General features: G+C 55.6%; 1 protein-coding gene across 1 annotated transcript in view; it reads right to left on the bottom strand.

Moving 5' to 3' along the window:
• Positions 1-16,197, bottom strand: part of ANK1 (ankyrin 1) — a 39,736-nt gene extending 23,539 nt beyond the window's left edge. The window contains exons 1-4 of the mRNA XM_082495629.1: positions 15,935-16,197; positions 6,682-6,783; positions 1,526-1,624; positions 343-441 (exon numbers count right to left, since the gene is read on the bottom strand). Of these exons, the coding sequence (XP_082351755.1) occupies positions 343-441; positions 1,526-1,624; positions 6,682-6,783; positions 15,935-15,958 (324 nt within the window). The 5' untranslated portion in view covers positions 15,959-16,197. The remainder of the gene's footprint in view (positions 1-342; positions 442-1,525; positions 1,625-6,681; positions 6,784-15,934) is intronic.
• Between the last annotated feature and the right edge of the window lie 1,055 nt (positions 16,198-17,252).

Raw genomic sequence — 17,252 nt, 5'->3', positions numbered from 1 at the left:
TGCGCAGCGCTGCAGGGGTTGCTGGAGACCTCATGGCTGCGCCAGGGAGGCATCATCCACGAGTTCTCCCAGGAAGAGTTCAGCATGTTTGTGTGTGCTGCCATGGACTCCCTCAGCAGAGGGACCATGCTGGTCTCCCAATATCCCTCAAGACTCCCTCCCCACCACTCACACACGTGTCTTCTTTCAGGAGCCTGGCAGAGCAGTCCTCGCCCCTGAACAGCACTAGAGAGAAACTGTAAATGGCTGCTGAAGTGCCCATGCTGGGCACAGCTCCCACCATGAGGACACCACCATCGTGCATGCTGGGTGCTTTTCCCACCCCAGACCAGGCCACTCTACCTGTGACTGCGCATTGACGTTGGCCCCGTAGTTCACTAGTTCCCGGACCACGTCCTGTTGTCCAGCCAGGGCAGCGATGTGCAGGGCTGTGTTTCCCTTCTGAAAGACACCACAGGGCAGCGCTCGGGAGCTGGAGCAGCCCAGAATGGAGGAAAGATGGGCCTGACATGCTAACACACGTGCGAAGAGAGCAGCTGGCCGGGGAAACCTGTGGGGCTGTGCAGCCCTCGCTCCGTGCCCCATCCCTGCTACAGGGCAGGCAGCTACCCCTCACGTTTGCTGGCCAGGGAAGAGAGTGATTTCATCTTTCCCTTGAAGTTACTGGCAGCAAGAGCTGTACGCGTTGTCAGGCTCTGTGTATCTCCAGAGAGACGAGGGGGGGAAGGACGGGGGAGCTGAGCTGGCAGTCTTCAGGCAAAACTGCAGTGTGTGCCCCGGTAGCCAAGGCATCCCAGCAGAGCTGAGGGATGATAAGCAGGCTGGAAAATGCAGACGCAGGCTCTTCCGACTGGTGCCTTTGGGCGGTGTGGCAGAACGCCAGACTCCACTCCGTGCCCCAAGCGCTGCCGGAGCGCTGGGAGGTGGGGAGCCAGACCCCCTCCCGCTCTCACAGCCCTTCAGACAGCGCTGGAGGCTGCTTCTTTGTCAGCCCTGCTTGCACGCACGTTGCCTCTCTTTTCACCGAGCAAGAACCGCACCCCGGCGCGGCGATGCAAGGAGAGAATGGTATGTTATTTACAGAGCAGCAGAGCTCTCTGGGCTGGTGACAATGGTACCGAGGCCATCTCAGGGTTGCAGCACGCAGGGGCTGCTCCGGGGCTGCAAGGGCTGACCCGAACTGGCAGCCGGTGCCGGGAGGGGATGTGAGTGAAGACAGCACTAGCACATGTTGTGGCTTCTGTTACTCCCCTCCTGAGCTCACAGTGGCCACCGTGGTCCCCACGGGGCGGAGGCACGGGTGCAAAGGAACCTCCCACCTACCTAGAGGAGCCCAGCACAGCTTGGACTGGGCTGAAATCAGAGCCCGGTCCCCAGGCCCCATCCCAGCACCACTGCCGCCAGCACAGCCTCTCCAGGGGCTGAGAGCAAACAGTGCGATTCACTGCTCAGCAACACTGGTGTGCCTGCCAGCAACGGCAGGGGCGAAGCTGTGACTAACGTGACCAGGCTCCCTTGTCCTCACCTTGGTCGTTGTCTCCAAAACGATCTCCTTGTGCAGCAGCTCCACCACCATTTTCACGTGGCCCTCCTTGGAGGCCAGGTGCAAGGCGTTCAGCCCATTCTGGAGGGAGAAAAGATGGGAGAGGGGCATTAGTGACCTGCCGGGGCTGGGGCTCTCCGGGGAACCCCCTGCTCTGGGCTCCTGAGCAGACACAAGGGTGGGCACTCAGCCCAAGCTAGAGAAAGTGCTGGTTGGTGGGAGCAGGAGCCCTTGCCTTGCCCTCGAGCCCTGTGCTGGCATCAGCAACGACAGCCATGGTTAGCTCCATGCTGCCAGGGCGACTGTGAGCTGCTGGATGCTGAGCTGCTGACTAATGCTGGAGGTTTCTCCATGAGCAAAACACACAGCCTCTGTAGACGGTTTCCTACGGATGGGTGGCATTACAGCTCAGGATGTGTGTGTTTGGCACCACAGGCACTGTTTTAGTCCTCCCTGCTCATAGCACATCCCCGACGTTAACTCCTTCCTTTGCCCAGGTGACTTTCCTTGGGGTGACCCTCTCTGCGGTCGCCTGCCCGCAGTCGGGCTTTTCAAACCTAAAACACAGAGCTGAGCTTTGTGGATGGCCCAGAGCGAGGATGCACCAGAGCTGCTGTGTAAGTGAGCATACAAACACTAAACCTGAACATTTACACAGACAGAAGTGGCCATCAACAACCCCATCCCACAGCCCGTGCTCAGCAGAAGGTCTGCTTTGCTCCCTCAGAGTTCAGCTGCAGCAAAGGGCACAAAGTGTTGGCTGCAGCACTGCTGAGCTGTACCAGCTCCAGGAAGCTCCCAAACAACTGAAGTGACTTCTCAGGAACATCTCTGCGTGTGCCCCAGTTTAGCTCATCTTCTTCCTACAGATGGAACCTGCGCACCAGGAGCAAAGGTCTGCCCGGAGCCCTTTTATCATCCCTGGGCTGTCAGAAGGAGGTATCAGGCCAGTCAGCGCCCCAGAGGCGCTGCTAAGACAGCTTCTGCTCCATTATTTCTGACACCCTCTTGCACTTCCCAGATGTGAACAAAAGGGCTGGGATATTTGCTGGCAAAGAGGTTAAATACTTGCAGGCAATTTCAGATGTCACTTTTTCCCCCATAAGGCAAAATTCCCTTGTCCCTCACTTCTCCCAGGTGGATGCACTATGTTTACTCACCCCTACGCAATGATGTCACGTGGCAGAGCCACCAGCTCCCTGGGAGCACACAGTCCTGCCCAAGTACTCCACCTCCCAACCATCTGTTTCGGCTCCTGTAGAGTACTGGAAGGCCACTTCACAGAATTGCTTCATCCCCACCTGAATATAGGTAAGGGAGCAGAAAATGCCCAGGAAGGCTCCAGTTCCAGCCCTCAACACTCTGGTTAAACTTAGAATGGCTTCAAGAGTGTTATCATACTGGACAAAAGTTTCCACTCCTCTCTCACTCAAAGCACCAGCTATCCAGGATCATAGTCGAAGAGTCACAGATTCTTTTGCTCAACTCTGATTACAGCACAAAGAGCAAAAACCTAAAAATCCACAGGCTTCCTCAGGACACCAACTGCAATGTCCCCTAGAGCCTCAAGCACAGAAGACCTGCTTCCAAGGGAAACGAAATGGGAATGCTGCAACACCCACAGAACAGAGCCACCGAAAGGAGACGCTCCCAACCAGGCCTGGCTACGCTGAGACCATTGCCTCGGTCAAGCCTGGCTTCTTTGTCTAAGACACACCTACACAGCTCCATACAGATGGTCACTGACACCTTACCTTCGTGAGCTCCCAAGCTGGACATATAGCCACAGATACACACGCTTTTTCTTGGTTACACTCACACAACAAACTCCTGGAATGCAAGACCACAGATGCTCAGTCGCTCTCCTCAGCACATATGCCCTCTTACACAGAGGCTTCATAAATAACCTTTGGAATGCTGAAAATCTGTGAGGAATCATTATTCTCTGGCCTTGCAGCAATAAGCAAAATGTTTGCAGAAGATCGCTTCCCAGCGGCCCATCGATATTTCTGCTCCAGGAACAATACAGGCTGTTTTGTGCATTTGCTTTGGCTTGACAGCTCCTCTGACCCCAAACTGCCACAGGATGTGCTTAATTTGAAAGGTGCTGTATTCCCCTCACTATGTGCCACAAACGCTTCCCAGAAATCCCAGTCACTGGCTGTTGATGCGACAAACGCGGCCCTACGGAAAACCACAAAGGGCAGCACTTTGTGCTTAGCCTGTACCGAAGCAGAGTAAGTCCATCTCCTGGCGCCTGTGTGCTAGCGCAGCGCTGGTCCCTGCTGGCAAGGGTCCTGGCAGCAAGGTGCACTCATCCTCAGGCCTCCCACTCCTCATGGATGAGATGGGAACATGCAGGAATTCAAAACACGGGAGAGGTGGATGACGAAGACGCTGATGCGGATGGCAGCAATGGAGGGGATGAAATTGGCGGGATGAAGATCAGATGGCATGTCAAGGTCTCTGCACTCGAGTAAGAATACAGGGCCTGTGGGATAGGTCTGACCACATATATCCCTCTTTATTCTATACAGGACATGTGAGGTTGGACCTTTCCCACAGGTCTGATATTCCTCAGAAGGAAACCCCAAAGTGCCATCTAACCTCAGGGAGATGGCAGGAACCAGCACAAAGATGTCACTGAAAGAAGTGCCTCATACTGTCGTAGCCACATGCTCCCAATCAAGGTGTTGAATCCCCTCACCAGCACCAGAAATCTGGCTGGGAACAGGACTCACAGCCAATCAGTGGAGACAGCCGATGACTGACCATGTCTCTGGGCGAGGAAGAAGTTCAAAGCCATCGTCTTTAGCTGGTGACTGGGTCTCCCTGTTTTAATTCTTTGCAGGGCCCTCTCCAGAACCACATATTCCTCTGCACTAGGTGGGTAGAGGAGCGGTGGACATAGAAATCCTCCCTCTGCTTTTAGGCTTGGCATCGGAAATGAATGAACATCTGTGGCGCGCTCCGCTTGTGGAGTCTCCATGTCAGAAGGCATGGGCCAGCGGGGCCAAACACAGCCTCCACCGACTCTTGCCCCTCTCATCCAGACACCCTCAGAAACTGCCAGCAGGGAATTCTCTGAGCCGCTTGTGGACAGGCATAGAAAGATGATTTTCCCTACCAGGCTCTGCTCCGGCCTCTGCACACACAGGGCACACACGAATGTGCCACACATGGCAGCATCCCCGGTCCTTCCTGCAGAGAACAGTGGCACAGAGGCCAGCAGCAGGATCTCCCTGCTCCTTCTGACTTGCTTTCCCAGAGGCCTGTAACGGAGCAGTGGGTGCATTAAACACCTATTTGTCTCATTTGTAGGTAAGCATTTGGAAGCAAGAGCAGCGTGACGGCCTTCCAGCCACTGGCCCGCTGCTGTGGCTCAATTACAGGGGCTTCTGCTCGCCCAGGAGAGACTATGGAAGCAGCAGTTGGGCTTAACAACTGGGCCAAATTCTGAAATGAAGCACAGCAACTTGGAAGATCCTGCCAGGGGCAAATACGCGATCTGCCCAGTGCTAAGTGCAAGCCAAGTCCTGCAGCCCAGTGCTAAGAGCATGTTGCATGGCCTCTCCTTGTTTCAAACCACGTACAAAATAGTTATGGGGTCAGAGCCTCTAACCCACCAACAGGACCCCATGGAAAAGCTCATCTTCAAAGGACTCGGACCCCATGGAAAAGCTCATCTTCAAAGGATTCTGAAACTGAAAATTTTCTACCTCTTCTCCCTACAAGACCCCTCTGATCTAAGTCCCATATGTCTCCACACAGCCCCAGGATGGAAGCGTTCAAGAGCATCTGGATGCTTATTATGAATTAATAATCCAGATAATACAGTCATGAACAAAATGAGCATCTCCTGAGCTCTCCTCAAACCCCATCTAGTGTCCCAGAGAGGAGAATGCAAGCTGCAGTGTGCCCCAGGGGTCTGCAGATGCCCAACATGCCTGCACCGTACCATCAGTCAGAAAAGTGGAAATGGTGACATTTCCTGGGGTGACATTTCCTGTCTGCAGTAACAGCACTGGCCACTGCAGTGCATGAATCAGTAGGTCTGGGCTACGTTTGGTTTGGGGACTTGATACTGAACCAGGTGAACATGCATTTGTGCTACCCACCGAGCCAGCCTCCCCAGCACCACTGCTGCTCTGGAACGCAGCCGACAGTGCAGTCCCCGTCCCCCCTGCTCAGCCCAAGCCCCCGGGTCCCTCCCGACAGCACCCACACTGACTCAGGCTCCGCACTTGCATTTGGCAGCTACACAGATACAAAATGTTCTGTCGATTATGTGCAAACAATTCCTCTGTGCCCACAGCTCTCCTTTCCTGGGGCAGACCCGTCTCTGCTGCCGGCTAGGAGGGGCTCCACCGGCCCAACACCTCCCAAGCCACCAAGACTGGAATTTTGCAAACATCCCCTGATTGTGTAAAATCGCAGCTTCTGGGAACCTCAAAGCCTGAGCATTGCAGGCAAGGGGAATATCCCCAAGAGTGATTCCCGCGACAGCCCAGCCACTGCGCTACACTCCTCACAGCTTCATATCTGCTTTGCCCTCTGATAAGCAGCTGAGCCCCTTCCAGCTGTCCCAGTTGCTTGTCACTCCTGAGGAGCCTCAGACCTCCCTCTCTGCTTACCGGTCACTGCCCTTTGCTATGCTCCAGCCAGTACTGCCAGGCTCCCCGGAACGTTATAGCCATTGCTGCCCTCCCTGCCCCAAAGACAACTGGTCCAGATCTGCCTCCTGGTCAGCCGTTTTCCTCCCCAGCGTAGAACCTGTTCCCACCCAGCCCAGCTGTGGAAGCCTCCCCAGCAAGGGATGGCTCTCACGCTGCTGTCTGCCCTGCGCAGCCTCTCCCCTCAGCTTAGCTCTGGTCGGGAGCTCCTGTGTCGCTGCCTGGGACAGCGCGGACGAGGGCTTGCCTGGGGTCTGGCAGGGGGTGGTGCAGGTCAGAGCAGGACGGGGTCTGCCAGGACACTCAACTCCACACCCCGGGGGATCCCCCATTGCGCTGGCAGTCACGGCTCCATGCTCTGCCAGCGTGGTGCCCACCCAGCCCTCAGCCAGGCACCCAGCCACCGCACGGCACATCTTCACGTGAACTAGAGGTGTTACCAGAAGCCTCGTGGGTTTCACCTACCTGGTTACAGGTGTTAATATCTACCCCATTCCTGAGGTGATCCAAGGCTTTGTCCAGATTCCCAGATCTTGCAGCTCTCAAAAAACTGGTTGCAGCATCGGCCTTGGGGGAAAAAAGAAAAAGTATGAGACTCAGAGTCCCCCTGTTCTCCCCCATCACCAGCACAGGGCCAGTTCTTCACTCAGTTACAGAGGACATGACTACAGAGACCAGGCAGGTCAAGGTGGGAACTGCTGGGACAGACTGAGGTGTTCCAAATCAGACGGGAGGAAGCAGGCTGGGACCTGGACTTAGAGTGACAAGCATCCAGATGACGGGGCAGGAGAGCCACGCCGGGTCTGCAGCTTGTCCCAGCACTACGGGCAGGGTAGGGAGGAAGCTCTAAGGGGACTCCAACCATGGCAGCTCCCCTTGGCCCAGGAAACAGCTCCATGTCCTGGGTGAGAGACTGCAGCCATGGACAAGGCTTAGACTGCAGCTGCGGTGAGCCCACCATTGTGGTCCTCCAGAAACCGCTGGGTAGCCGCAGCGGTGAGCTCGAGTACCAGCACCAGCGACAATGACCTCAGCTGAGCACACTGCGGCCGGGAAAGTCACAACTCTCGTTTCCAACAGAAACAAGGCAGTGCCTCCCCGCACCACTAGAACATAGCCACCACAGGCATGGCACAGCGATACTTCAAGCAACACTATTTAGCAGTGTAAGGCAGCAAATGAAGACTATGGGATGGCTCACCAGAAGCTGGAGAACAACAAAAAGTGGAAATGCAGTGATGTGGCTCGGTGAGGCTGGGACCTTGGACCAGTGACTACGAGATGGTGCCTGTCTGCTAGGACCAGCCCACAGGGCTCTCTGCAGCAAAGAGCCGTGAGACATGCATGGCAAGGGAGCAGGACACAATCCTCTGCCTTGAGCTCCAACAGAAAATCAGAACCCCTCTTGTACCACTCGCATTGGGACAGAATCCCAGAATGGTCAGGGTTGGAAGGGGCCTCTGGAGCTCCCCCAGTCCCACCCCCTGCCAGAGCAGAGGCACCTACAGCAGTGGCACAGGACGGCATCCAGGCAGGTTTGGAATGTCCCCAGAGGGGACACCTCTCTGGGCAGCCTGTGCCACTGCTCTGCCACCCTCACAGGAAAGAAGTCCCTCCTCATGTTTAGATGGAACTTCCTATGTTCAAGTTTGTGCCTGTTACCTCTTGTTCTATCACTGAGCATCACTGAAAAAAGACTATTCTCATCTACCTGGACTGACCAAGGGACCTCCTGTGCTGCGAGAGCCTATATCCTACCATCCCAGGGCATCCTGCAGAGCCCACAGCCTGGCTGCGAAGGAGCACCCAGGATGAAGAAGCTCCTGGACAGGAGCTGGAAGCAGCACAGCCACAGAGGACAGCACTGGAGGCAGACCTAGGCAGGATGATGCACCACGTGGGTTCAGGGCTCCACTCTTCCATTCTCTTTGCAGCCTCAGCTATTTGAATTTAGACTTTGGAGCAGCACAACTCGGCTCCCTTCTGCTCTCCTCCATCTGCCTCCCCCAGCCCGTCCTTTCTGCCCAACCCTCCTACTGTAGAGAAGCACAGCCCTGTCCTGGGCCCACCGCTCGGCTACCCCCTGCGGAAGGCAGTGCCACGGGCAGGCTGTCCTGGCATGCGCTGTGCTGGGCACACCCTGCAGAGCTCAGCCCGGGCTCCCACGGTAGTGGCTGGGTGCCATGGCCCTCCTGGGGCAGCCCACGGGGGCAGAGGGACAGGTGGTGGAGGGCAGCACCACCATGCTCTGTCCCGGTGTGCATCCTCCGCGTGCGGGGGGAACACGTGCCGATCGCATGACCCCCTCTGCCAGCTGGCTCCACTTGCTGCCACCTCAGAGGAGAGCCCTGTCCATCTGGGAAGAGCCCCTAGGCTCACAGCAGAGCTGACGGCTTTGCAGAGGGCTGTGGGCACAGCAGAGACATGACGTGGCACCTCGGTGCTCTGCTTGTACAGGATGATCCACTGCAAGAGGCAGAAGGCAGCACCAGCGCCATGCTTAGCAGTGCCCGTTTGTGCTCCGAGCCCTGCGTGCTGTCTGGGGTCTGGTGAGGAAACACGGAGAGCTTCAAGCAACAGGATTGAATGCAAAGGGCTTTTCCAGCTCCAGACCCTGCTAGAAGCCTCTGCATCTCGGTCAGGATCAGTGTCAGGGCAGCACTTTAGCTACGCCGCCAGCATGCCAGCCACAGCACGGACCTTCGACAGCAAACCCCTCGGAAAATCACAGCACAGCTCAGCCAGGCTCTCCCGCCCATGGGACACACATGGAGCTGCGAAGATTAAAATGGTAAAACTCTACAGGCTCCAGCAGCAAAGGGGCTCCCAAAGCCCCAGCACGCCCAGCAGCAGAGACCACAGGCAGAAAGCAAGCAGAAAAGCAAAGCGGAGATCTCTGAGGGCACGAAGGAGAAGCGCGTTGTATACTCACAGCCACGTCTGGACCGGACCTGCCCTTTCGTGCTGCCATAGTCCGGCACTTCAGCTGAAACCTGAGCCTGGTGTCCCCTCTCTCCCTCCTTGGTTATCTACTCCCCAGCTTTGAGAGAGCCAGTAAGTTACATTGCATTCTATCTAAAAATACAGGCTCCCTCCTCGCTCCAGCGCAGACCCTGCAGGGATCGCCAGCCGCTAATGGAATTTGTTCATTTTCTCTCCATTATTGTGTCAGACAGGATATTTAATACCAAGCCGCCTCCGGAAAGCAGATGACTGCTGCCAAGTGCAGGGAGCGGGTCAGAGCTGCAGGTACCACCTCGGGAACAGCAGAGAAAGAGCAGCCCCGCAGACATTCCCAGCAGCCGCGCATTTCACAGGTAACATCTGCCACCGAGCAGAGGGGTCGCAGTGCCCTCCCGGTGCTCTGGGTGATGGGGGACAGGGCCTTGGAGGACGTGCTGAGGCTTCAGTGCTTCAGAGGCACTGCCCTTCTGCTCCCCACGCTCAGCACACACTGTCCAGAGATGCAGAGAGAGAGATGCAGCACATCAGACAACATGTGCAGCCACAGAAGAAGGGATAGCTCAGCCCAAATGGTAAAAGCAGAGGAAACAGATCTGCAGTCATAGTGCCCTCCTGATGTCAGCATGCATGTCGGGACTGCCTACCTACAGCTCGGGGGGCACTCAGTCATGACAGCTTGCTTTACTTTGGGGTGTCACAGGGATCGAGACAACACTGGATAACCCAGGGAACTGAAGTACAGCTTGGGTCACTGCCATCTCCTGAGTTTCAGCAAAAGGGAGCAGTGACATCAAGAAACGCAGAGACCCTATGGACACAAGTAGATGTGCATATCAAAAAGACACACACACCCCCTTCAGCACAACAGCGGTGTACCTAAACACAGGCGCACACACACCGCACAGTGACCATCCAGTAACAAGCACAAAGCGTAGCACAGGCATGCTACATGCACCCCCCGGTGTTTGTACACCCCACAGTCACTCGCCATCCATGTGCCCCAACATACACAGCAACTGCTTCCAGATGCAGAGACTGCCTCTACAGGTTTCCCTTTCTTTGGAGTTTGCAGTGTTTCCTTCCATTCTCCTTTGCCTTCCAGGAAGGAGCTATTCCAGGGGAGAAAATAAACTGCCTTACTTGCCATTGTGTACCTCTTGTACTCCTACGCAGCTGCTAAATCCTACACACAGGTGTTGTGCTCCACAGACTTGCAGACATCCAAGCTGTGAACTGTCAGGAGGATGCTGCCAGCAGTTCCCCAAGGGAGAAGCCTCAGATCTGGACTTTGCAAAGTGCTCCAAGACCTTCTAAAGTAAAAAACATAGAACAGCACATCGGACTGTGCTTCTATTCTCCCTCCATTTCTTTTCTTTCAGGAAAAAGCTCCCCTTGTCTGCTGACAATCTAAATATTTCCCTTTCCCTCTCCTGGCCCTGGTTAGTGGCTTCCTCTGTTCCTGTTCACAGGTGTGTTCCTGCTCCCACAGCATCGCCCCACAAAGCATTACTGCCCCTGGATGAGCGTCCTAGCCCCTTCACCCCAGCAGAGAAGCCTGGACCTGACTGAGCCCGTTGCATTGCGGTCGTGGGCTAAGGCAATAAGCAAAGGGGAAGTTCTGCCAAACCAGAGGCTCAGGCTGGATTTCAAGGGCTGCAGTCACGGAATCACAGAGTTTTCAGAGTTGGAAGGGACCTCTAGAGATCATCTAGTCCCACTCCCCTGCTAAAGCAGGATTGCCTAGAGCACATTACTCAGGACTGCATCCAGGCGGGTCTTGAAAATCTCCAGGGAAGGGGACTCCACACCCTCCCTGGGCAGCCTGTGCCAGTGCTCTTTACAGTGAGGGTGACAGAAGTCAGAGGTTCAGTAATCCTGCTCTGTCTTTGGCTGTGGCTGGAGTCCTGCTCTAATCTCTTCTGGCAGCGCCTTGCTCCCACTCCCACCCAGGGAGGAGCTCCCACCAGCTCCTTCTGCTCGGTGCTGATAAAGGCAGGGAGGGTCTTACCATCGCCTCCTGCTGTGAAAGGTGGCCCGTTTGTCAGGAGCCCACTCTGTACAAGCTGCTAAATGCTGCAAGTAGACGATTCCCAAGTGCAAATGAGCTCAGGGACTTGTGCTGATCTCACAATGTTTTCTGGGACACAAAGACAGGCAAGAAGCAAGTCGCCACACTGTTCCAGACTGGCAAAAGGCACATGTGCATCCTGCTACGCTGCCCTCCTTACCCTGTCTGCCCACTTGTCTCTTCTATCTGCAGGTCTTCTGCTGGAGCCACCGGGCAGCCCGGCATGAGGAAGGGCTGAGCTGGCCCCTCGCTGAGAGACTGCAGAGGTGGGACCCCTTCGCTGCAAGGATGTGCACACGGGTCTGTGGGACTCCCTGGGAACACGTCCTGCTACAGACAGGGCCAAAGATGCCAAAAGAAAGGGGCTGGGTGCCCTTTCCAACAAGTGTCCAACTCCAGCAGTCCCTGGAGAGCAGCCCTGCCCGCGCCACGCAGCCACGGACTGCAGTGCCCGCAGTGAGGGCAGCACACCCACTCAGAGGCTGCCGGCATCTGCTGGACCTTCTCACTGCCTGCACAGACAAAGCACTTTGATGCCTGAAACCAGCTGACTCCCTGCTCCATGGGAAGAGCTGCAAGGACCAGTTACAGAGGGGGAAGAGTTGGGGAGCTTGCGGGCACTGCAAGTTTCTTTGAAATGGGCTGTATTTTCTTCACTGTCTACCCAGAGGTATCGCGCAGCCAGAGCGGCTCTGGAACTGAAACATGCAGTGCTGCAGGGAATTCCCAGAGTCTCGGTTCTCCGTCAGACCGTTCAGCCCCTGCCTGTCCCCTTCCCTGGTCTCTGCCGCACATCATCAGAGTCTCCGCTCTCACTGAAGAACAGTGCTGCTCTTACACCAGAAAAGAGGAGTTGCAATGCAGACTTCAAATAACAAATTACTTCCCATGCCTCGGGGAGTAAAACACTTTCTGCCAAACGGCAGACCCAGTGGCCATGAAGTTTGGGTCTGCTCTGCTGCTAAGCCATGTGGCCGCCTGCGCGGGAAGAGAGGGAAGCTGAGCAGCTGTTTTGCCTCAGTCCCTGCATGCCAGAGGCAGGGGGATGCAGACCAGGCCCATACACCTTGCAGACCCGACCTTGGGGCAGCACCCTCCTGCCAGCCCTGGCACTTGTTCTGGTTTGTTTCTTCCAGGCCTCGCTACTGGAAAGCATTGACAGTGAGGAGCAGCAGGCTTTGCCGCACAAGAAGCTGGGCAGCACGCTGCCACCCCAACAACCAAAGAGCCCCAGGACCAGCAGTGAGATGCAAACCCGAATCCTGGCACCAAAGCTGTGTATTGCTACGGATATCCTACTTAGATGGTGTGGAAAGGTCCAACTGACATCTAGGAGGTCATCCAGTTGCTTCCAGTTGCTATTTCCAGGGCACTGGAACCTAAAGTCAGCGTGCCAGCTGGGGAGGCAGTGTAATAAACCTTGCAACAGCCCTTGACATTTGCTTTGACATTCCTTTGCTCATATGAGCTTGTGTCCAGTAGTGGGCATGATCCTCACCTTTGAGGCATTATTTCCAGCAGAGACAGCAAAACATCAGTGTAGTGGTTTACTTTTAAGCCTAACCTAGGGATTCCTCTGGACCCAGAGCTCATTTGGACCTCCCTGCCGTGCAGACATCAAGTGTCCAGGTCTGCAGGTGATAACCTGGATCCTTTCTCATCAGACAAGAAGAATATCTCAGTCCTGGAAACACACTAAAACAGCTGCTAGATTAAGAGCAGTCAAACATGGCACCTAGGGTCTCTCTAAGATGATGAGGGAAGATCAGAAAACTTGAATCGGAGATTTAACTCAAAATTCCCAGAAAAAGAAATCACCCTGTCTGCCTTACAGGAACTTTCTCTCCTATCTGCATTCACAGAAACTTGACACTCTCAGTGGTCCCTGCAGTGGAAACAAAACCCACTGGCAAGTCTCTGCCTTCTGACTAGAAGAGAGCACTCAGCAGAGCACAGCATCTCCAGAGAGGCCACAGTAGCAAAGCCTCAGGCAGGCAGGCAGCCAGCGGAGCACGGGGACAGGCTACCAGGCACATCCTGCAAACCCAGATGAAAGAGAAAAGCAAAAGCATTGGGAAAATTCATCAGATAAAAGGATAAAATCATGTGCCCAAATTCTGTTCTCTCATCATCCTCATCCTGCCCACATGATTTAACACAGATAAATCCATATGCTCAAGTTCTATTCTCTAATCATCCTCACCTCTGGCCGCATGATTTAGGACAGGTCCGCGGATCTTAATAGGACTGATGAGAGTTAAGGCACAAGAGGTCATCTCTGGAAGGCATCTGCCAAATGAGTTTGTTCTCATTTCAGGCACCAGCCTGAGCAAACCCTTTGCCCGTGCTCCTTTCTGCTGAGCGGAGATTTCCCAATAGCCCCAGGCCTCCCCAAGGCACGTGGCACAGAGTCCAATGGTTTATATGGCCGGCAGAGACACCCAGAGCTGAATGGAAGGGGGATTCCAGCCACCTTGAGGCAGGTGAATCGGAGCATGCAGGAAAAGAAGGATCTGCTGGTGTTCCTGCAGCAAGGGGCTGTTGGAGCTGGAAGAGAACTCAGCACAACTGGCAGAAGAGAAATCCCAAAGCAAAAGAAGGAGGGCCCCAGCAGGTTTGTGGGAAAAGCAACTTGCCAATTAGGGGTTTGAAAGTGCTGAGGAGGGGGCAAGCTTTCAGGCACAGGCAGCAGACTGGCCTCTCCGTCACGCACAATCCTCCATCATTACGTAGTCATGAGTCACTAGCTTTCCGAAAGCCCGTTTTTGTGCACTCAGAACTGTCACTGGTGGTGCAGTTCAGAGCCAAGGTTAACTCGGCCCGTGCTGAGCATATTCAGATACAGACAGCATCTGCGTTGCCATTTGGCTCTTTCCTTCCCCCCTCACAGGTCCCCTTGGCTAGCTGCTCAAGCTGGAACAGGTTCAGGACTGTGAGGAGGGTGGATATCAGAAACAGCTTAATCTGCATTGAGCAAGGCCTTGGGAGCTGCCCCGACGCAGCAGACTGATCCTTCCGATAAGGATCCCTTGGTGCTACAGCCCACAGCTCTATGAAAGCTTGCCTCTGTCAGTCCCCAACTGCTGCTAATGGGTTTTCTGAGTAGTAGCATCAAGATCTTGTTCACCCATTTGCAAACCACCACCTCCCTAATGAAGTATGGAGCTGGGTCCAGCAGCAATGAGTGGAGAGGGGAGCAGGGGCTGGTCCAGAGGTTTGAGCGGGGAGCTGGAGACCAGGACATTGTTCCTTTCGCACAGAGCCAAAGCAAGGCAGGAATTAACACATCCACTGCTCCTGCCAGATGAGGCCACACACACCCAGGGGAAAGCTGTCACTCTCCTTTGATGTTAGCAGGAGCCTCTGCTCTCTGCATACCCTGAAAAAGAAAAGCTATTTTTACCTCACCAGAAAATATATAGACTGTGACTGAAGACAATACATGAGAGCTTTTTGCTCAGGCACTACACCTCTTCTAACAACAGAACAGGGTTTACAGCTGCTGAGAGAGATGCAGCAGCACTGTAACTGCGTTTTATCTCCTGCTCTCCTAATGCGCTTCCTTCACTGGACTGTGGCACGGCTCAGGTGGGTGTGTGCGATGCACACGGGGGAGCTGAGAGGGCTCCAGCGGGCTGCCAGTGCAAGGGGGAGAGCAGGGACGTGTCTGAGCCCGCCTGATGCAAACCACTGCAGAGCAGCCGCCAGCCTGTCCTGGGCATGGGCAGTGCCCCTGTGCGCAGGAGGTGCACCAGAGCCCAGACGGCCATCAGGGTCTGCCCCGGTGCCCCGCGGAGGAACTCCCTTCTCTTTTCTAGTGTCGCTTATGAACTGCTCTGACTCTCTGCAGTCTGTTCTGACTCACTCTCTGCCTCTGCTTCAGCGGGGCTCCTCCGCACCTGCGTTGCCTGCCTGCGCGAGCAGAAGCGCTGCGAAGGGGGCTTTCAGCTAGGATCCGCATGCCCCAAGGAACGGCAGAACAGTCCCCGCGCCATGGCTGCGCCGCATTTACTGCCAGCAGCGTTCAGCCAGGCTGGTCTGGCCTGCGCTCAGGGAGCAGCCTCCGGAAGCCATGCAGGGAGGAAAGCGTTGACAGGAAAGCACCTGAAGCACAGGCCTGGCCCTGTGTCTCTGCCAGCTGATCCCTGGTGAGGACACGCGAGCAAAGCCGCCGCAGCAGAGCCACCTGCTCCTCAGCAGAGCCAGTGCCGCACTGTGCCCAGGGAGAAACGTCATCCTGCGCACCTGTCCCAGAGCTCCGGTGGGTAAAATAAGAAAGATGGTAACACAGAAATCAACATTTACCATTACAATAGCGCAAAAAACCAACACACGGGGGCACCTCCCTTCTGCCAACAAAGCAGTGAGCAGGACGAGGTGAGTGCAGCACCATGGGCCCGTAGCCATCCCCGATTCCACGCCAGGCTCTGCCACTGGCACCCAGCGTGACCTCAGGCAAATTCCCAGCCAACTAAGAAGGGCAGAAAACCTTTCCTGCCATTCTATGGTCCATTTAGCTGCAATCTTCTGGGGACAAGGGCTGTTTTCTCTGGACCAGACTTAAGTCCGTGTTACTGGCCAGGATATACCTAAACTTCCGCGTGCAAGCCAACACCCTGAGAACCGACCTGATTCCTCTCCTCCTGGTGCTGCCCAGCGAGCCCCTTACCACAGCCAAGTACTCACCCTCAAGTACTGCAGGCATGGCATCGCTGCAGGAGAACGTCAGCTCACCCTGGGCAGCCAGGGTCTGCAGCGCTGATCGGCCCACACACACGGAACGCCGCAGCCCAACCAAGTGTGAGCAGCCCCTCTGGAAGAGGTTTATCAGCAGCAGGACCGCACCTATCGCCACGCACACTCGCCTGCCTGCACGCCAGCGCAGCAGGGAGGCTCCTGCCTGGAGTCCGGAGATTACAGGTTGTCCCACATCAGGGGCTCGGGGAGAGCTGCCAGGCTGGACACCAAGAGTTTAGCGAGTGTCGCGCCTGAGGGACACTGCATAAACATATCTGTGAGCTGTAAACAGGGAGGAGCCCACGTGCGTGAACGCTGCTCTTCAGACAGCACAAGGGAAGATGGAACTTCAGAAATACACAGCAAAATGAAACAGCTCTGTGGCCAGAACCACACCGTCTCCGGGCTTGTGCTGCGCAAAGCAGGGTGGGCCAGAGGCAGGCAGCAGAAGACCCCAGATTGCTCATCGGTCTCCACAGACCTTGGCTGGGCACAGTCCCAAATGAAGGACACCGAGATGGAACTGAAGCGGCAAATGAGGTCTAGTGACAGCAGCTCCAGGCCCTTTGTAGGGCCCGGGGACTGCTGCGATATGATGAACGCGCCCCTTCCCCCCTTCTACCTGCACAGCAGACTCCTGCTCCAGCATCCCTTCAGGAGATCCTTGCTTGCAGCAAGAAGGCAAGGGGTCCACAGTGGTTGATGCATGCCCTCTCTGAAAGACACGCAAGGCAGTCACACCAGTTGTCAGAGGAACAGACCTCCTGGAGACCGCTCCCATCCCACCCTCTCCTCCTGCTCCGCTCAGGGTGACATGCCGCAGAGCGATGCTCCTGGCGGGCCGCAGGCGTCCTTCTGCTAGTGTTTTGCTAACCCCATCTTGGATCCAGACGCTAAGCCGGGGCCATCTTCACAAAGCACTGGGGGACCACAGGGGAGCCGCACAGCTCGGTTTCTGTCTCTAGCAGCCGTTCACCGGGCCCTTTTTGCCAATTACAGGTTCAAGAAGGCCAAGGCACTTCCTCCAGGCACTGGGGCCAAACCAGCGAATGCAATGCCATGAGGTGATCACACCTGGACAGGCCTGGGCAGCACTCAGATAGATACGGCTTGTGACAGTTGCAGCTCCGGAGAGAAAAAACAACAGCTCTGCCTGCTGGATCTCCCTAGGGAATTCCTGTAAAACAGCCCGGCCCACCACTGGGAAAGCTTATAGCAGCTGAGGAGCAGGAAAAGTAGATCAAGAGAACCTGTTAGGATGGAAAAA

This window comes from Vanellus vanellus (genome assembly GCF_965231255.1).
Source record: "Vanellus vanellus genome assembly, chromosome: 26".
NCBI lineage: Eukaryota > Metazoa > Chordata > Aves > Charadriiformes > Charadriidae > Vanellus > Vanellus vanellus.
Note: the sequence above shows the minus strand (reverse complement) of the source record. Positions and strands in the feature narration are given on the sequence as shown.